The sequence below is a fragment of the Rosa rugosa genome, chromosome 2 (assembly GCF_958449725.1).
Source record: "Rosa rugosa chromosome 2, drRosRugo1.1, whole genome shotgun sequence".
NCBI classification, from domain to species: domain Eukaryota; kingdom Viridiplantae; phylum Streptophyta; class Magnoliopsida; order Rosales; family Rosaceae; genus Rosa; species Rosa rugosa.
Genome location: NC_084821.1, coordinates 46,175,179 through 46,195,869, shown reverse-complemented (window position 1 = coordinate 46,195,869; position 20,691 = coordinate 46,175,179). Strand labels below are relative to the sequence as shown.

At 38.8% G+C, this 20,691-nt stretch overlaps 1 protein-coding gene and 1 long non-coding RNA gene across 11 annotated transcripts; both read right to left on the bottom strand.

Moving 5' to 3' along the window:
• Positions 1-1,390: 1,390 nt before the first annotated feature.
• LOC133734633 (methionine aminopeptidase 1A-like) lies at positions 1,391-7,082 on the bottom strand. Of its 10 annotated transcripts, XM_062162244.1 has the most exons (12): positions 6,668-7,082; positions 6,346-6,485; positions 6,106-6,156; positions 5,736-5,897; positions 5,455-5,530; positions 5,252-5,299; positions 5,048-5,126; positions 3,885-4,001; positions 3,654-3,742; positions 3,478-3,564; positions 1,689-1,774; positions 1,391-1,588 (listed from the first exon to the last, which is right to left on the bottom strand). In XM_062162244.1, exons 2-8 carry the CDS (start codon positions 6,420-6,422, stop codon positions 3,955-3,957), a joined length of 540 nt encoding a protein of 179 aa, XP_062018228.1. In that variant the 5' UTR covers positions 6,423-6,485; positions 6,668-7,082; the 3' UTR covers positions 1,391-1,588; positions 1,689-1,774; positions 3,478-3,564; positions 3,654-3,742; positions 3,885-3,954. The 10 variants fall into 10 exon arrangements, with proteins under 10 accessions (XP_062018228.1, XP_062018225.1, XP_062018227.1 ...); XM_062162241.1 differs by having other exon boundaries at positions 1,689-3,564; XM_062162243.1 differs by having other exon boundaries at positions 1,391-1,856.
• A 1,357-nt stretch (positions 7,083-8,439) lies between these two features.
• On the bottom strand, positions 8,440-9,833 carry LOC133733080 (uncharacterized). Its single transcript, XR_009857483.1, has 2 exons — positions 9,032-9,833; positions 8,440-8,959 (listed from the first exon to the last, which is right to left on the bottom strand). It is a non-coding gene; the product is annotated as an uncharacterized LOC133733080 (long non-coding RNA).
• Between the last annotated feature and the right edge of the window lie 10,858 nt (positions 9,834-20,691).

Sequence of the window (20,691 nt, the reverse complement as noted above, 5' to 3'; positions counted from 1 at the left end):
TGCATTCAAGCTGCTACGGTTATGATAGTGATGGATGAAATGCCTTTTAGTTCCATAGAAAGACAAGGGTTTAAGTATTTCTGTAAGGTGGCTATTCCGAAATGGAAAATTCCTTGTAGGAAGGTTATAGTGAATTTTTTTTTGAAAATGTATCAGTCGAAGAAGGAAGAGCTTAGAAAAGAATTAAGTTGTCATTGTGTGTGCTTGACAACCGATACTTGGACATCCCTTCAAAACATCAACTATATGGTCTTAACTGCCCATTTCATAGATAATGGGTGGAAATTGCACAAGAGAGTTCTCAATTTTTGTGTAATTTCAAATCATCAAGGAGTTACAATCGGAAAATTTTTGGAGTCATATTTGAGGGCTTGGTCTATTGATAGAGTCTTAACTATTTCTATGGATAATGCTTATGCAAATAAGCATGCCATAGATTACATTAGGAACAAAATGAACGATTGGGAAAAGAGTGCTATTTTTGTTGGGAAATATCTGCATGTCCGCTATTTAGCACATATAGTCAATCTCACTGTGAGCTCTGCCCTACCACTACTAGAAATCTGTTCATTTACATCAGTCCAGAACCGATGTAAAACTAAATTCTGACCGATCTCTTAGTGGCTGATGTAAAAGATGCAGACATCAGTATAAGCGCGTTTTTAACCGATGTCCTAGACAACGACCAACATCGATTCTAAAACACAAATCGATGTATAATCGTTATAATCATCATAATCTTATATGTTAACTATATTTAATTCTTCATATTTTCACATTTTATGCTTAATAAAGTATATCTCGAACAATACCTAAGTGAACATTTAAATCGATTACAATTTCAGAAATGATGTCTAATACTCTTGTAGACATCAGTCTCCAAAAAATTTTGTTTGTTCGTGTCCATTTTTACGTGCATCTTGCCGCCTTATTCTTCTGAGAACGATGTATGTGCCTTTAGGCAACATCAGTTAATCTATTAAGAATGATGCTTTATGTTACTAGGAACATCGTTTTCGTTAGTTGAAACGATGTCTAGTTGTTTTGTAGACATCAATTCTATTTTTCAAAACCGATGTCCTGTATTTCATGGTAAATCGGTTTACTTTATAACAGCTGATTTGTACGTTGACAGTAGATAACGGTTTGGTGTTTAGATATCGATGTGCATTGATTTTGTGTACATCGATTTTTGGGTGACATTTCGATATGTTCATAATCATGAGACATCAGTCCAGTTTTAGGTACTGATTTGTAATCTCTGAATTGACATCGTTTTCTTTGACATTAGTGTTTTGTTTCCCATTTATATGCATCAGTTCATATATAAGAATGATATGCAAATAATCATCTAGCTGCTGGTGGTGGGAAAAGATAATCTAGAAATACATTTCTCATCATCCAAAAATTGGGACTTTCCATTAATTTTCTCATCTTCATTCACGATTCTACATAATTCACAAAATAAAACCCCAAATCCTACAAAGGCTAGCCCATAAACATAATAGCAACCAACTACATTATCCATTGCAATATTGAACTTGGCTGCCCTCTCTGTCAAAATCTTCCGAATTTCCCTACTAACAGTCTGAAATTGAAAGAATAAACGAATGTCAAATCACAGACGTTGTCCAATCTTCAACTTATCCTTCAGACAATGTACAAAGATGGAAAAGGTCTATTCATACCATCTAGAGGTCACGGCTTCCAGCAGTGCTGTCCACGAAATGGGGTTGTGCGCGGACATCATAGATGATTGGCCTCTCATCTATAACTGTATGAAAAAATAAATAAGATAGAAAATTCCACCTGACACTGCGTTTGAGCAAGTTTCCATATCTATTGATCATATCCACCTGACATTAGAGATTGTACATTCGACATGCATAATTGCATATTACGAAATGATCATATCAAAGACCATCCAAGACATCAGAAATTCACAGCCTATCTATAAATCTAACCAAGAGCTGGAAAATATATCAGCATGTTCATATTGATTTAAAAATTATCAACTGAAATCAAACCTTCCAAAAGAACTGAAATGAAGGTTCAGATGAAATCAGCAACCAAAAGGTTTGAGTGAAGTATATAGGCAGTAAGAATAAAAAACCATATTCACAGAAAGAGACAGAAACCTATGAAAAGGTATATACCTGAGAAGCTAAGTTACTTCAAAGCCTAGAATGAAAGAACAGCAGCACAAAACATAGAGCTGAAGAGAAGAGTAATGTTACACAATTTTTTATTGTTATCCTAATTTGGTTATCTTTCAGCTAAGGCTTTGAAACTAAACAACTAAATGAATGCTCCGACGTTACACCCCAAACGGAGGCATTCCCGACAGAATGTTGACCTCAGTGGCTGCGTCCCATTTGCTCATCCTTAACAGTGAATGCAGTAATATACAAATTCTCCTTTTCACAACCAAAAAAAAAAACTTTTTACAAACATGGGAAAAGAATAAAGTGGGAGGTTGAAAGTTCATCTCAAAAGCATACAATATCGGTAAAGTGTGAAAACCATTAAAATCAAAAGATGAAAACCAGAGCAATTTTCAGCTTTTATGAAATCCAAAGGTAGATGTTATTATGTATGGATTGCAAATTCTAAAAATATGAGTAATATAAAATAACATCACAACAGAAAGTGCATCAATTGATGAGAACAAAAAGCAGCTGATGAATCATACCATATATGATTAGCCAAATGAATGGAGAGACACATATAGTTATGCTGATATCTACTACCAATTGTATCTTATCTGCTTAGCCAAATGAACGGAGAAGTAAACGATGAAGCAAATACTGCCTAATATCCCATTCAACTGATGAGAACAAAAAGCAGCTTAATCTAACCAAGGTGAGGCTTAGTTCTACAAATTTAATACAATTACTTCATCCACCTGAGGCAAGGCTTCTAATTTTCAGACATCAGAATGCTTTGGGAGTTACTACGTAACTTTCTATAGCCAGATACCCAATGAAAGTAAGATATGTTTTCTACACCATAAATGAATTATTGATCAATCGTAAATGAACTAACAAAAGCATTGACAAAAACGACAGCTTCCGCCTTAGCAAAACTGACCCCAAAAAAAAAAAAAAAAAATTTGAAGCTTAACTTTCTTTGAGGCAGGAATAAGCATTGCCAAACTTCTTTGTCAATACTCCGATTACTTTTTCAAACTCCCTACTTCTCTACTTTGTCTAGTCTCTCAGTTAATACTCCGATTACTGAAATCATATTAAAGACTTAAACTCAGATAGGACATCATGCCTGCATGCACTTTTCCTCATAACTCTTAGGGCTGAGATCAATTATAAGCAGTTATAAACCAACCTATTTTACATATTTCATCATTCTTTATTTTATTTTATTTCATTTCATTTAGGATTTTAGATAATCCAGTACAAACAAATAACCTTTTTGTTATCACATTTATGTAAATCTTCACTTGAACATGACTCTTATTACCTGTCAACTCCAAACCATTTCCCATTCCCCTTCTTGGAGTTCCAATTCACCTATACTTTGATATAAGGAAATAAACTCCTCGATTACCTGCAGTATTAATATGGTAGCCAGAAACCATATCAGCAAGAAAAGTTGTTTTGACATACAAAGTACACAATTGGATTCACAAATATTACCTCTTTAACTCTTGTACCAGTGGACATGATTGTCAATAGTCTTTGCCTAAGTTCAGCTCTCTCTTGCAGAACAAATGTTGTTCCCTGCACTACAAAGTTATTTGTCGATATTTTTAGCTAGGAGCAACTGAATTTTAGTTTTAAGTAACTATACATCACTACATGGTCGGATAAAATAAAGCAGTCAACAGTTAGAATATAGAGCGTGCTAGATATTCAAGTCACTATCACCTTATTTCTTCTTGAGATACGAAAATTGCTAGATTGGGACAGATATGTGGTATCCAACCAACCCTTTGCCTCATCTCCAAGTAGTGATGTATATTCGTTTTTGATTATTGCTTCTGCCTGTGCAAAAACAAAAAAAATTGAACATAAAGGAGAAGAAATACTCCAAATCTTTTATAAAATTTGCTTATCTTCTCCTTTAATGTTCAATACAAAATGGTTAAAGTAACTCTTCTTAGAGACTGAGCAGCAAATAGGATTTATCCAACTGAAGTAACAAGCTTAGCAAGAGTAGTTAGAACAAGCAAACCACCATCAGTCCTAATAACATTTCTCCCTTAGACTAAATCACTCAATTAGAGACTGAGCAATAGCTAGAGCTTCACCATGTGTGGGCTTATTCCGAAAAGAAAACATTGATCAGAATGTTCTGATCAGAAAGCATAGAAAACACTGGTTTGTAATTACTTTCGAACAAAGACAACCTTTTCTAAGCCTTTCGAACTGAAGTTAAGTTTCAAGGCATGCTTTGCATGTCTAATCCGACTCACTAAAGATCGAAGACAGAAAAATAAGTGTAAAGGTTCTCAAATCAATTGTTTGCAACAATAAGCTGCAAGTTTGAGAAAATTTCAGAAAACTGGTAACAAGCAAGAAAATTTCACCAACAATTTTGTCTTTTAGTGATTTCAAGCAAAACTTTCCAGATTTGAAGTAGACATGCAAAGCTACTATTTTGCAAAGTTTCATGCTAATCGAAGTTCAAATGGAGGGTCAAACAAGAATCTGAAATTACAGAAAAGCTGGATTCTGCAGAAATCCTGAAACAGTGCAGTAACTTCAAAATAGCACTAGTATCTCATTTTAACTCCGTTTTTCGTGAAACCAAGCTCAAAATGATCATTGAAGAGTCTACTTTAAGCTGTGAAAAACTGAGAGTAAAACAAGGAGTATAGGTTTTTCGAAAATGATAGAAAGCCCACTGGTTCAGCTTGGGTGTTGTCTTTGAGGCATAACATCAAACACTTGGAGTGCAGTAAAAAAGTTCAATTCCAGTCCTATCCATCCTAATGGGGTTACCAAAGCTGGGTAATTATCAAAAGTGCATTCCACAAGAACCTTGAATAGATTTAAGAACAGGAATTTAACAGAGTAGAAGTTCTTACCAAGAGAAGTAGATTTCTGGTATTGAAGCAAAATAGAGAGAAGCTCAGTGGTTTGAAATCTCAAAGTCCTCCATTTGTTCTGTCATAGTGAAATATGTGAATTAGAAGAGGTGGGGCAATTGTTGAATTGAAGAAGAAGAATATCTGAATACAATCACCAAGCCTGCAAATTAAGGCAGATTAACTTATCAAGTACATCCTTACCTCAACAACACGCTGCAGGTCACTACTGGGTTCCTCTTTTGGGATTCCCTGCAATTTTTCAAAGGTCAAAACCATGACGACATATTTGCATCTAGAAGTAGCAACACAATGCAACATCTACTTCCAATTTTTTACAGCAAAAGATGCAGTGCATCTATGCAAATAAACCATGAGGATTACATAGAAATGATTCCAAAACTTACATCAGCTGCCCAATCAGGTAGATCAATATGAGAAGGTACCACACGCTTACTAGATATAGGATATGGTCTCAATGTCCTGCACAAGACAGATATCAGTTTCCGAAACTCCATAAGCTGAGCAATTCTTGTGATTTATAACAATTTATATGATGTCATAGCCATGATACGTAACTTTTCACACCATAAGACTAAGAATGCCAAGAGTCAGACCCGTCCAGCATGATTAACATTAATGCATAATTAACATTAATGAAAAGGCAGGCAAAAACATAGAAACATACCCTGTCCAATCAAAATAAAGAAGTTTCGGAGTTCGACCCTGTCCTTTCTTCATGCAATATTGCCAGCCTTCATTCTCTGGATTTCCCGCCCCATTGGACTGCTTGGCCTTTAAATGTACTGATTTATGCAAGCTCCACAAAGCCTTAAAACAATCCTGAGTGCTGATAAGAGTCCAAATCTCCATAATCAGTCAAACTTTCAAATCATTTTCAAACTTCTATCAACATACGCTATCGATTCTAGTCAAATCAAACCGCTAATGTGTTCTAAATCCTGATCAAGCTAAACCCAAAAAGCTCAACTCACTATAATTTCTACAGGGCACCCTAATAATCCACTATAAACTCAAAGAAGGAAATCATTACAAACCAGAAAGCGGCATCTTCACGAGGAAGCTTCAATGCCACACACTTGGGACACCTGCAAATGGAAAATTAAAGCTTAATTCAACAAAAGTTCCAGTCTTTCAAGCCATGAACATTCAAGAATTCTCAGAATCAAGTATTTCTGATTCAGTAGCATCAAGATTATAGCTTTATTAATAAATAAAAAAATCATAAAGATTAGCGAAATTGAAAAAAAAAAATTGAGAGTGAGAAATTGACATACTGAAGATTGGCGGGTTTGCTGCAACGAGCACACGACAGGGTGACGACGTCGGCCATGATCGCATTCAGTAGCCTCATGCGAGCTGTGAGACAAGAGGAGGAGGGGCTAGGGTTTGAGTTGAGAGGGAAAGTAGCTCCAATCTGGGCCAGACCAACATATTCAGATTATCAGGATACATTCATACATACAATTTCATTACTCTGAGGAATTCAATTTCAATTTCAAATGGGTGATTCATGATTCAATCAGATTAAGAAGAAGAAGATAAGAAGAGGAAGAGGAGTAGAAGAAGACGGAGAGGGAGACTGGGAGAGAGAGATACCTGGAGCTCGGAGAGGCTGAGACGGAGAGTCAGAAACGGCGGAGACGGAGACACGTAGTCACGGAGAGAGTCAGAAACGGCGCAGTTGAGTGCAGCTGGGTTGCTGTGTTCGGGTTTAGGGCTCCAACCCCGACTTCGGTGGGGCTTGAGAGGAAAGAACCATTCCTCTTTAATTTCTTCAACTCTACCAATCTCAGATCGAGGCCGGGGTCAGGATTCAGAGCTGTTACTTCAATTTTAGATCGAGGTCGGGATCTCGGCGCTTCAGATTCCGCCCGAAAATGGAGGAGGGAGGATTGTGATGGTGAGGAGCAGGAAGAGGAGCTCGAGTTTAGGAGGAGCTCGAGTCTGGGTTGAGAATGGAGGTCGACACTGAGCTTAGGGTTTGTGTTTCAATTTTGGGGTCGGGCGCAATTTTTTTAGTCCCCGCTTCTTCATTTCACTTAAAAGACTTATCGCTTTTTGCAAACATAGGTTCCCACAAATTTTCGAACTAAATTTTTAACACCAGTCATTTTAAGAACTGATGTTAATGACATACATTTAAATCGGTATTTTCATAAAACGATGTTAGATTACTTTTTTACATCGTGGGCAAGTCTGACCGATTTAAATGATGTGATGTAAATGAACAGATTTCTAGTAGTGTACATTTAATGGATAAATCTGTGTCTAGTATAAGGAATGCAGTTCGATATGTTAGATCAAGCTCATCAAGGTTAGATGCATTTAGGTCTTGTATTGAAAAAGTGGCGGATGATTGCAAGAGGATTTGTGTGTTGGATGTTCCAACAAGGTGGAATTCCACCTACATTATGTTGGAAACAGCTTTAGAGCTTAGAAAGGCATTTGATAGGCTAAAAGATGATGAGGACAGCAAGTACAAGTCTTATTTTGATGAAGATGAAGAGGCTGTTGAGGAAGATGGTGAAGAGCCGGATGATTTTAGTGTTGATTTATCTGCAATTAGGAGCAGGGCATCTAGGAAGAGGGTTGGACGACCTAATGCAGCAGATTGGGCAAAGGCAGTTGTGTTGGTCAAATTCTTGAAGGTATTTTACAATGTGTTGAGACCGAAATTTTCACAAACCCAAAATAAAAAAAGTGGTTCGATGCAAAAGTGAGAATCCAATAGCTTTCAAGTTGGTTAGCTTGATTATCTCCAAAGCATGATAATGTATAGGTTTGTTGTGACCAAAGAAAGAAGAGTTCTAGTTGTCTTCAAATGCATAACAGAAACTCTATCTTCAAAATAAATTTAAAAAAAGAGAAGAAGAAAGCAACATAACAAATCATGCATGCATCACGTGGATTGGTACTCAATGCATCAGAATTCAAATTTAGAATCTTGGATAATCTTCCCATCTTGCAAATTCAAGACCGAGTCAATGTTGATATCTATACAAAGTTTGAATGACCAAAAGACATCAGAAACTTTCAACGTGGAAGATAGAAGGTGGTTGTTGCTATAATCGTTTCAATTCAAATTGACAAAGGCTATCATAACCTCAATTTGAATTGAATTGATGGCTATCTTAATCAAGTTTATCCAGTTGCCTATAAAAAGGCACGTCTTCTGCAGCAAACGAGGAGGAGAAAGACTGGAGAGCAGCAAAACAAAAAGAGAGGGCAGAGAGGCAACGATAGAAGAAAAAAAAAAAAAAAAAAGAGAGAGCAGAAGGGAAAAACGCAGGAGCAGAGAAAGAAGAGAAGAATAATTCGAAGCTAAGAAGAGACCACGAGAAGCTACAAACATAGAGCAGTGGGTATAATTTCTTCTATATGCTGTCAATTATCATTTTCACTCAAGTGTTCTCTTTGTTCTACATTATATGATTACAGAAAGCGAAATAGGTGATCTTGTAAGACTATGAGCACTCCAAACAAGAAGTTGATGGTCTATCCTCTCTCCAAGAGTCCCTCGTTGTTGTCATCCTCACAAATCTCACCAATGGCTTCCGGGTAAGACACAAAGTCGACATCAAGCCCTCATTCACAGCCGTGGTGTCACTCCATGCTGCACTTGCTTTCGATGCCTATACTGCGGTGCGTCTTGCGTATAGGTGGCGGAAGCAAGCTTCAAGTACAAGGGGGTTCACCATACTTGTTTTTGATGCCTGTATCGCGGTGCGTCCTGCATATGGGTGGCAAAAATGAGTATGTCAGGTGAATGCTTGGTGGCTGCCAGTTCACGTCAAGTACGGTCCTGCAAAATTCCCGAGTTCACAATAGTGGGGAAGCTGCTCCAAAGTGATCCCCGTGCAGGGTTTCAACGCCAAGCTATGGCTCCACCTGCATCAAAGTTATCATCAAAATGCTGCTCCTGAAAGTAAAGTGGCCACCTCTCTATAAAAGGGTGCCTACCTCCAGCCGCAAGTTTGCAGAATGCTCGGTTTACCTTCAATCACAAATCAGCAGCGTGTTCTACTTGGCTCACCTGCGATCACAAAAACTGCAGAAAACACAAAGTGACTGCAGCGGTGCTTGAGTAGTGAAGACAATGAATGTCGAAGCTCACAACCCACCATGAATGAAGAAGTCCAGATGCCACAAAGGATGGAATAAACCAGAGCAATCCCAGAACATATGTCAAAGTTTCAAACGTGACTGCCTCTTGTGGAGTGATGACTTGTATGTTATTTTGTGTCTGCAAGACAATATTTGAATCAAAAGGCAAAGAAAGCAAATGCAAGTCTACAATCGGTGTCGTGTTTGATTTCTTCCTCAAGATTGAAGCAAGCGGCAAGAAGGTCAACAATAAAATCCTTTCGGCTTTTCCGCTCTCTGTTCAAGTTATTGTACTATTCAATATAAAAAAAAAGGGCAGCAGCTCACCTCTCAAGTAGCCACGTTAAACTTGGAGGTGGAGGAATGTTCAAGACCTGCACCAAAAGGCAAAAGAGTTTTAAATTATGATTGTCAAAGTTTGCTGCAAGGTTGCTTTGAATAAGAGTCAGGCAACGAGGACCAAGAAACAATGCAAGTTTAAGTTCATGAAGTGATAAACACACAACAAGACAAAAATCTCATTGTGCAATTATGCATAATTGTCAAACCATGGTGTTGTTGTAGCTTTATTCTGAAATGGGGATTAAATGGCAAGATGACAGAGAGCTAATGTCCAGGTCTTTGAAAAAGAGACAAATCATGCAATTGAATCGGTGGCATAAATAAAAAAAGGGCTAAATGAAGCGGTGCCGTACTCGTGCAGTTCCAATGATGTCTACTGCGGGTCTTTGAGTTTGTCGAAAACAAAAATTGGGCTCAAGTTGGGTACATATGTAAAATTAATGGGTGTCCATATCACTCTACGCCTTGCAAGCTTTTGGGTTGTTTCGGTGTACTACAGAGCCTACTTCAAACCAGCATCACGCTCAATAAACTTCAGAGGCCCAAATCCCGTTTCAAGTCTCAAGGCCTGTTAAAAATCTCGGCACGACAGGGGGCCCAAATCAAATCGGTGGATACTCTGCCAAATTGGATGTCCACCCCAGAATATATTTTTGCTTGACGGATTCAAAATATGTACACATCCATCAACACAAAAGTCGGTACAAAACCGAAAATTTAATTCACTTGAACTACAGTGGTTTGATCCCTTCACAGGGTATGTAGGCAGTCTAGCGACCCACTAGATGCAACCGCAACTCCAAACAGAATCCCTGACTCCGCCAGTCAAATTCTACCAGTCTCAAATGAATCACTGACTCCAGTCAAATTCTCCCAGCACCAGAAAATCAAATCATTCCCAAATCACACAAAATTCAAAGGCTCTAAACCTTTCAAATCTCCCAAACACAAATCTAAAATAAATGGGTCATCTACCCATTTAAATCTCAAATGCCGGAACTACATGTGGTTTGATCCCGCAAAGGGTATGTAGGCAATCTAGAAACAAACTAATCTAGATACAACCGTGTCCTAAACACAAAATCGAATCCCTGGTCCATTTAAACCAAATTCGTCCCAAACACTACTCTCATTCCAAAATCAAAGCCCTCCAATGAGTCATTCACTCATTGGAACTCTTGACCTACGAGTGGCTTGATCCCTCTCCAAGGGTACGTAGGCAACTCATTCAAATATCCGGGTGCAGCCGCAAAAACAAACATACACACATCCCATCAATTGGTTTCTTCATAAATGGAATCAAAGGGTGTTTCCCTGTAACAAAGGATTGTAATTAAGAGACACATTCTGTCTTGAATGGGTCGAACCCGAAATAATAAAAACTCTATTCACTAAATGAATACGAGTGAAATTATGTTTGGTGACATTTTCGCTCACTGTGTGCAATTTTCTCTCAACATAATTTTTGGCAAGCCCAGTGGGACCCATTCTCCTTTTCATCTCCATTTATAACTAATCATATTTGTTACTTGTTTGCCAGAGGATACAATATGGCACCACAAGTGAAAATGAACATCCAAGAGCTCAAAGCTACTGAGTCAAAGGCTAGAGATGTAGGATGAGCTGATCATCGTGTTTCATGCATCATCGATCAAGCTCTAATCACAAGTGACATCCTAAAGCTCAATCATGCCCCCACCACAACTCAGATAATGATTGGTTCTATTCCAATCACTTTGGTCGTTACACCACATGAGGTTCCAACAAGGCCCGAAGCCCGGTCCCTCAAGTCCCCACAACAAGTATATCTGCAATCACCGACAGCTAACATAGCTTCCGAACCTCAGATAGTCAAGTTCACCTCAACCTCTGACAGCTCATCTGGCCGGGAGGACAAAGTTGTTAAAGTGCACCACCAACAGAGTCTATCAGCGGTCAACAAAAAAGTTTCTACAAAGTCCAAGAAAACATGTATACCAGTGGGGGCATTCGAAGCACGTAAACTACAGGAGGCATTCCCGGACTCTTTAGCAGAATCAAGACCACATATGGTCCCTGTTGTTAGTCCAAATACTCAAGAAATTTTTGAGACACATAACGGCGCAAAGCCTGAGACCATGTCAGTTATGGTCACAAACGCATCAACAATAGAAGAGCAGCTAGAAGAAATGAAGACAATGCTAGCTGAAAAAGATGCTCAAATAGCAGCACTGACTTCTCAATTAGCCGCTATGGCTAACATTGGCAATCACAAAAATCATGAAAAAACTGATTGTGAAAAGAAAATAGGAGGACATGGATCCGTAATCGCAAGTCTTGAAGACATAAAGACACTAATTGCAGAAGGAATCCGAGAAGTATACACGTCCTCAAACCCACAGTTCTCTGGGTACTTGAAACCCTACCCTGCTCATTATGATGCATTACCATTCCCTAAGGGTTATCAGAGGCCAACTTTTGACAAGTTCGATGGAGTAGATGGCTCTCCGCATGAACATTTGGCTCATTTCTGTTGTATTGAACTAGATCATCTGAGGTGACTCAAACTGCTGGCAGTAGCAGATACACTTCAACTAGAGTTACCAGCAAGATGGTAGATATGCTTGAGGACTGGGATAGAGAGCTTGAAGATGGTGATGCAGTGGTGGTGAACATGAGGTAGATAGGTACATTCTAGACCCTATAGAGAAGCCTCCCAAAGGCACTGAGTTCAAGATTTTGACATGGTGGAAGCTGAATGGTCCTAAATATCCTAACCTCCAAACTGGCAAGTGAATCTACTTTTAGCACCAGAAAGAGGATTATAGATCCTCATAAGAGTTCTTTGACTCCTAGATCAGTTGAGGCATTAATTTGCCTTCAAAACTGGCTGAAATCAGATTGCATTACCGGCTTGGCTTATGTTCCTACTCTGGAGGAAATGGAATAGTTTGAAGAAGTGGAACAAGGTGTGATAACTTGAGTTGCTTGTGTTTTTATTTTTCTGTCACTTTCGATGCAGTTTCTAACTTTCTGATCTAATCCAATTGTTTCCAATATTTGTTATGCAGAACAAGATAAAGAAGAAAGGGAAAGGAAGGAGAAGGAGGCAACTACATCATCGATATATACCTTCAAAGGCTAGTAAGGTCAGCAGGACATCCACAATTTCTGATGCAGCTAAGTCAACCAACAAAACTTCAAGAACCATCAAACTGACTGCCTAAGGTGAGCAACTTTGTTTCTGTTTTGATTTCAGTGTGTATCAATCAATTTGTGACTTTGTTCAATTCAGTAAGTATAGAATGCATGCAGTTTATGCTGATGATATCAGTTTATACTTTGTTCATTGTGTTATGTATTAATGTCTAAAAGAGTGATACAAATCAGTTTATGTCATTTTAGTTTATGACTTTATGCTTTGTTCATTTTGTTGTTCAATTTTGGCTATTTTGTTCAATTTGTTAGTATCAATTTTGTTCATATCATTAGAGCCACTTGACTTGTTAGTATCAAATTATCAATTTTGTTCATTTTAGTTTGATATTGCAATGATGCAATTGTTTGAACCTAAATTTGGCAAGGCCTACGTGACATTAAGCCAGGTCACACATGAAGCAGGCCTGGGTCATAGTGAGCCGTGATATAATAAATATTTAGCCGAGGCCCGACTCACTTCAGCTGAGGTTCGGCTCACTTCACCTCAGCCGAGGTCCGACTCCCTTCACCTCAGCCGAGGCCCGGCTCACTTCAGCCGAGGTTCGGCTCACTTCACCTCAGTTGAGGCTCGGCTCACTTCAGGCTCACTTCACCTCAGCCGAGGCCCGGCTCACTTCAGCCGAGGTCCGACTCGCTTCACCTCAGCCGAGGTCCGGCTCACATGAGTCGATTTCTGGTTTACTTGTGGCTGAGAAAGTCCTATCCAAAACCCGTCAGAGACACTGATAGCATGACATTATGAGCAGATAAATGCCAACTTCTACGTTACAGCACTAAGTGTGGCTGTTACAAAATAATCATTGAAGAGTCATGATGGCTGATTGTCAGTTATGCACATCAAATGAATTTTATTCTTAGAATTCAATTTGTAATCAATCCAGTCTCAACAATTAAGGCTGAGATTGTACGTATTAGTTTTGTTATCTTTATTCTGTACTATAAAAGGGGCCATAGACATCTTTGTTAAAGGTCCTCGACCAAACGCTCTACGCGATTACTCAAATTTTATCTCAATACATTTCAATATTTCTGCAACACTTATCAATCTTCACGCGTTTATCTGATTGCTTTTATTTTACCGGTACTTATCTTTCCTGCACTTTACTTTGTCGTTCTTTACATTCCAGCAATTTATCTTTTTGCTTGTTACTTGTCTGCACTTTATTTCCCGCGGTTTATATTCTTGTTGTTTATTTTTATTTGCTGCACTTCTACTTTGCATTATTTACATTCTTGCGCTCATAAATACAAAATCACAAAAAGAATCAATCACCGAGTTACACAGCACTGCGGCCAGATAAGGCCGATCTGTGCTAAAGTCCTTGCATTCAAGGCAGAGAGAACCCCGCGGCCGAGATTGATCCTTCCTCGGCCCACAATCAACTGATCAAAAGTCAGATCGGCGCAAGACCTACAATCTATAACAAAACCTCGCTTGGCCCACCAGCCGCGAGTTGGCACGCCCGCGCACACGTCACCACTCCAGAAGGACACGTGTAAGCCAAAGAAGCCCTCGGCCTAGTGACACGCGGCCGAGACAATTTTTGAGCGAACATCTTTTGGCACGCCCAGTGGGACCACATTTGGTGAATTTAGTGAAATATTAAATATTATGTATTTCCACTAATGAGTTATTATGAGCCGAATTTACACGGCTCTATTTCAATAAATGATTACAATGACCAATATGGCCGAGATCAATTTTATGGTTATGATGGAAGATATAGCTATCATGCGTATCAAAGTTTTGTTGATTTAAACTGCCATGCATCTTTGGATCAAGAAAATCCCACAATACTACCTCAATATGGCTTTGATCACCAAAATGGATATGGTAGCCAGCATGGTTATGGGTCGGCCAACGAGCCGTATGATAATTGTGGCCAAACAGTTAATGCACCATACAATAGTTATGATTCAAATTATAATCATAACAACCAAGATGGCTACAACCAAATAGGACCCTACAACAATTTTGATGGCTTGAGTAGCCAGCCTGTATGGAAAACTCAACTAGCCGCGCCCCTGTACGATCAACAAGTTGGTCACAATCAAATGGTTGAAGAAAATGTAAGCTCTTGGGGAGGTGTTGTAAAATCTTTTGAAAAAGCCATAAATGTCAACAAGATCATTCAAAAAGGGGTGGCAGAAATAGCTGCACACTTTTCTATTTTCAGAAAAGAGATGAAGTCACACCTGAATAAGATGAAGATGCTAAGACATCAAAAAATACTAAAGGAAGCACGCCACTATAACCACGACCATGACCTCAAAAAAGAAGTATCCATTGATGATCAGATAGAAACTCGGCCACCTGTTGTTCTTCCTTCAAATTTGGAGGCAAACATGGTAGGCCAAAATTTGCAAAATGTCAAGGAGAATGACCATCGCATGGTTGAGTGTACAATTAACGAGACTATTCATATGGATAGGTTTCTCGAAAAGAAAGTCAACCTCAACAATTCGCGGCTTGATGAAGATCTTAATCTTGTAGCCAAGGAATGTCGACTCGCTGAGCATAATGTGGTCAATGGTGGTGATCAGCTAATTCAAGATGTCATGCATGTTGACATGATTATTGGAAACAAAGCTGACTTGGAGAAGCCACTGTCAGATAAAGTGGAACCGAGTACATTTGAAGAGCATATAATTTCGGCTCACATGAAAGCTGAAAAGAAAACAAATCTCAATCATTCCCTTTGGTCAAAAAAGATCAACCTCGAAAATTTTGTAATTCATGCCGAGAATACAAAATGTTCAAAACTTGGGGTGAAACATTGTTGGCCACCTCCATAACGGCACATAAGATTTTTACATTTTATTTTCTTGCTTTAGTTTCCGCAAAAAAAAAAAAATAAATAAATAAATAAATAAAATAAAATAAAATAAATGAAAAGTTGTGTTTCTGGGAGCCGTTCAATTGCTCGGTAGGCTGAACGGCTCGAGACTGTAAGGCCGAAATATTTCTATGATCACGGCTGGAAAAAATTTGAACGTCATTCGACAATGAGGACGACTTTGTTTATTAGTTCCTTCACCACTCGGCTCGAGCCGAGGCTCAAGGATTTAGGGAGGGAAGTCTACGATATTGCTTGACATGGGCTTGAATTAATCCAATTAATTGAAGGGAAGGAAAGTATATGCATGCACGTTTCCTTGGAAGACAAGAGCAGCATTATGGAATGCTCAGCAAACTCTGAGGCCAAGATTTATAAAAAAAAATTTCACAACTCATCAGCTTATGCCAAGCTATAAAAAAAAAGAGAGAGAGAGAGAGAGAGACTCGACTAGAATTATTGTTCATGATGCTGAGCTATACCAATATTTATTATGCTAGTACCTTGAGGCCTAGTTACCTTAAAGGGAAAGTCACGGCTTGATTTGAAGCCGAGTTATAGAAAGAAAGGAGAGTTCGGGTAGCTTTCATGAAGCTGAAGTTCCAAAAAGTTTTTACCTCAACTAGACTTCATGAAGCCGAGCTCCATAAATTATTTGTGTTTTGACTCAGCTAGCTTTTATGAAGCCAAAGTTCATAGAAGTATTTACCTTTAGATAGATTCATGAAGCCGAGATCTATAATTTATTTTAACTCGGCTAGCTATTTTTGAAGCCGAGGTTGAAAAAAAAATACGGCCAAGTAAGGCCGCGATCAGGTGGCAGCCCAGTTGAGTTGCTTACAAAGAATGGAAGTGTACCAGACATGGCATGGTGTAGGTTGGAGCAGATGAGTTAGAAAAAGTAGGCCCTTGCCAAACCAAAGTACATCGGTAATCCTACAATCCCTCAACCACTCGGCATTGAAGCCGAAGCTCAAGGGACTGGGGGGGCTCTGTTTGAACCTAAATTTGGCAAGGCCTACGTGACATTAAGCCAGGTCACACATGAAGCAGGCCTGGGTCATAGTGAGCCGTGATATAATAAATATTTAGCCGAGGCCCGACTCACTTCAGCTGAGGTTCGGCTCACTTCACCTCAGCCGAGGTCCGGCTCCCTTCACCTCAGCCGAGGCCCGGCTCACTTCAGCCGAGGTTCGGCTCACTTCACCTCAGTTGAGGCTCGGCTCACTTCAGGCTCACTTCACCTCAGCCGAGGCCCGGCTCACTTCAGCCGAGGTCCGACTCGCTTCACCTCAGCCGAGGTCCGGCTCACATGAGTCGATTTCTGGTTTACTTGTGGCTGAGAAAGTCCTATCCAAAACCCGTCAGAGACACTGATAGCATGACATTATGAGCAGATAAATGCCAACTTCTACGTTACAGCACTAAGTGTGGCTGTTACAAAATAATCATTGAAGAGTCATGATGGCTGATTGTCAGTTATGCACATCAAATGAATTTTATTCTTAGAATTCAATTTGTAATCAATCCAGTCTCAACAATTAAGGCTGAGATTGTACGTATTAGTTTTGTTATCTTTATTCTGTACTATAAAAGGGGCCATAGACATCTTTGTTAAAGGTCCTCGACCAAACGCTCTACGCGATTACTCAAATTTTATCTCAATACATTTCAATATTTCTGCAACACTTATCAATCTTCACGCGTTTATCTGATTGCTTTTATTTTACCGGTACTTATCTTTCCTGCACTTTACTTTGTCGTTCTTTACATTCCAGCAATTTATCTTTTTGCTTGTTACTTGTCTGCACTTTATTTCCCGCGGTTTATATTCTTGTTGTTTATTTTTATTTGCTGCACTTCTACTTTGCATTATTTACATTCTTGCGCTCATAAATACAAAATCACAAAAAGAATCAATCACCGAGTTACACAGCACTGCGGCCAGATAAGGCCGATCTGTGCTAAAGTCCTTGCATTCAAGGCAGAGAGAACCCCGCGGCCGAGATTGATCCTTCCTCGGCCCACAATCAACTGATCAAAAGTCAGATCGGCGCAAGACCTACAATCTATAACAAAACCTCGCTTGGCCCACCAGCCGCGAGTTGGCACGCCCGCGCACACGTCACCACTCCAGAAGGACACGTGTAAGCCAAAGAAGCCCTCGGCCTAGTGACACGCGGCCGAGACAATTTTTGAGCGAACAGCAATATGTTATTTTGTTCATTTCAGTTGGTATCAATTTTGTCCTGTTTATGTATTGATACAGTTTCTGGTTTGATTATGGCATTATGCAGCTTTTGACTCATTTGTGTACTCAGTTCATTATTGATGTAGTTTGCCACTTTCATTCAATGTGGTTTTTGATTCTCTTTTGGTTTGATTATTGCCACTTGCATTGTGTTTTTGCTTCTATTTTGGTTCCAGGTTTTGGAATTGTTTTGCTTCTGTTTTGGTTCCAGGTTTTTGAACTATTTTGCTTCTGTTTTGGTTCCAGGTTTTAGAACTGTTTTGCTTTTGTTTTGGTTCCAAGTTTTGGGAGTGTTTTGCATCTGTTTTGGTCCATGTGTTGGGCACTACAAAAAAGAATTCAAATTGCCACGGCGTTGTGCCGTCGCGGAAAGTGAAATTGCCGTCGCAAAAGAGCAATGGCGACGGCTAGGCGACGGTAATTGCGCCGATGTCGTTGAGGGCGTCGCCATTGGTATCTGCGACGGCAATTGTGCCGTCGCAAGCTTAATAGCGACGGCAAACCTTGCCATCGCAAGAATTTTGCTACTGAAAAATGCCGTAGCAAATATCCATGGCGACGCCACCGACCACTACCAAAGCTTTGCGACGGCAATTTTGCCATCGCAAAAGTTTATTTATGAATTAAAAAAAAAATCTGGCATGCAAAATATGCATGCTAGATATATATATATATATATATATATTTTTTTTTTTGGGTGGATAAAAGCTGTACAAAATGAAATTAAGCATATTGAAAAGGAAATGTTTCATGTTAATTTTTCTCATGAATGTCACAAAGGAAATGAAGCTCTTATACATGAGTTTACAAGATAATACAAGGTAGTTTTTTTTCCCTATACTTCAAGATAAGCCTTGCCGGGACCTCCCAAGAACTTGAAGATGCTGTGAAACATAATGGATGATTTAAACCTGCACAATATCTGTCCACTCCTTTATTCAGGAAAGAAATATGCAAAGATAAACTGAAAACAGAATAATAACACAATAAGCAAACTGATTTAAAATTATCTTGGAAATCATAACCATATCATAGGAGTCACTTACTCTGCTTGAGATAGATCCTATAAACACAATTAAAAGAACATGAGCTCAAGAACCTCCACCAACACCTAATTTACATCACAGTACTGGAAGCTAGCATATATAGCAGTTAAACCACATAGTTGCACAAACATTATCTATAACATAAGCTACAGCTAATGATTTGGGGTCCTATTGCAGACATATAATCATAATCTACTAGCAAACCTTAAAGCAACTTTTACTTAAGAAACTGAAAGTGTAGCTTCTAAATATATAGCAGGCTACAGTCTGAAACAGATACAAGAGACCAAAAAACATATATGTTTAACATCTAGAGTTCAATATTAACCTTGTCGGTCCTGAGCTGAAATAAAAACTTCATAAGGCACAAGCACCTGTCAAAGAAGAATTATAGTAATCAGTATGGTGAAACTAGATACCATGTCCCCGTGTCAAGTTCATGAAGAATGAGAGGTGCTAAAAAGTTAAGTTGTCTTGATATCAACTATAGGCAAAACAGAAAGGTTGTCCTAACAATAGCTTCATGTCTATGTATAAGTTACATAGTACTAGGACTTCTAGCAGTATATGATTATGTAAAAGTTATGCCTCAAAATTTCATTTAAAAAACCACAGCTCACCTTAGTTAAGATACCAATAAACATTACGATCTAGGCATTAGAAGGCCCTTAGAAACATATCTTGTGTTAATTCGGCCAAAACAACCAAAACTATCCTTGACACACACAACCTGCAGTCACTACAAAATCAAATTGGATTAGAATTCCAATATATTTTCTTTCTCCACATGTCTAACAACAACTGAATTACTAACTATTCAAGTACATATTTTTCATTTCTTGTACGGACTTCTGCCTCGTTTCATAAGCTGTCTCCTAAAAGAAAACATAGAAATGAATAATCACAGTACTTAAAAATCACTCAAATAACCCTGGAAACAAAAATATCAATTCTGAAGGATCCCCAATCCTAGAAACACAGTCAAATTCATGCACATACCAAAACATAGGACCAACAGATCATTCTGCAATCAAATTCAAGAAAATTGTAAACTGAGCTGACCTTCAAGTGCGCAGTGGCTTTGTCCTTGTCAGTGAACACTCCAGTAGACTCCACAACAATATCGGCACCAAACTGACCCCATGGGATCTCCCTTGGAAGAATGTAATAGAGCTACCATTGAAAGTACACAAAATAGAGCATTAGAATCAACCTACGATAAACAAGACCATACCATTGGAATGATGATACTTATCAGCCATCTAATATTAAACAAAGCTACTTATTGAAATACACAGTAGCATGACTGATACAAAACTCAAATGAACACATCTCCGCTCAAGCAAACAAAGGTAGCAGAGCATTCACCAAAGCTTCAAATGAGCTAGATCTTGCAAGTTGCAATAAGGATGAGCAATATTTCTTTGTGATCTACATGCTTACAGACATGAGGACACAAGCAGAGGTTTGACTGTCTGGGCAATGGGGGTAAAACAGAGAATTGCAAGGAGAGATATCAATACCTAACCTCTACAAATCCATCTGGATGATGTTCTAAAATATACAACACCTACTCAAAGAATTCTCAGGAGATATCAAAGTTAACAGACTACCAAGCTTTTTGGGGGGCAGCTGAATTTTGAACATCTAATAGCTCGAACAAATTGTACAGGAAATGCAATTTATAGTAGCAAAGGCAGAAAAAACAAAATCATGCAATTGCCACAGTTCTAATAATTAAGTTTGCGTTTGCAGTGAGTAAATGCTGACAGAGAAATGCAACAACTTAATAGTACAAATTCACAGCCACACAATGATATCTACAAATCAAGCTTGTAAAAA

What these genes read in the sequence shown, in the direction of transcription:
- LOC133734633 (XM_062162239.1), bottom strand. Translation starts at nt 6,422, where the DNA reads ATGAGGCTACTGAATGCGATCATGGCCGACGTCGTCACCCTGTCGTGT. An exon ending in CGTGAAGATGCCGCTTTCTG is followed by an intron (nt 5,898 to 6,105) that starts GTTTGTAATGAT and finishes GACTCTTATCAG; the next exon opens with CACTCAGGATTGTTTTAAGG. An exon ending in CTTTATTTTGATTGGACAGG is followed by an intron (nt 5,531 to 5,735) that starts GTATGTTTCTAT and finishes TGTCTTGTGCAG; the next exon opens with GACATTGAGACCATATCCTA.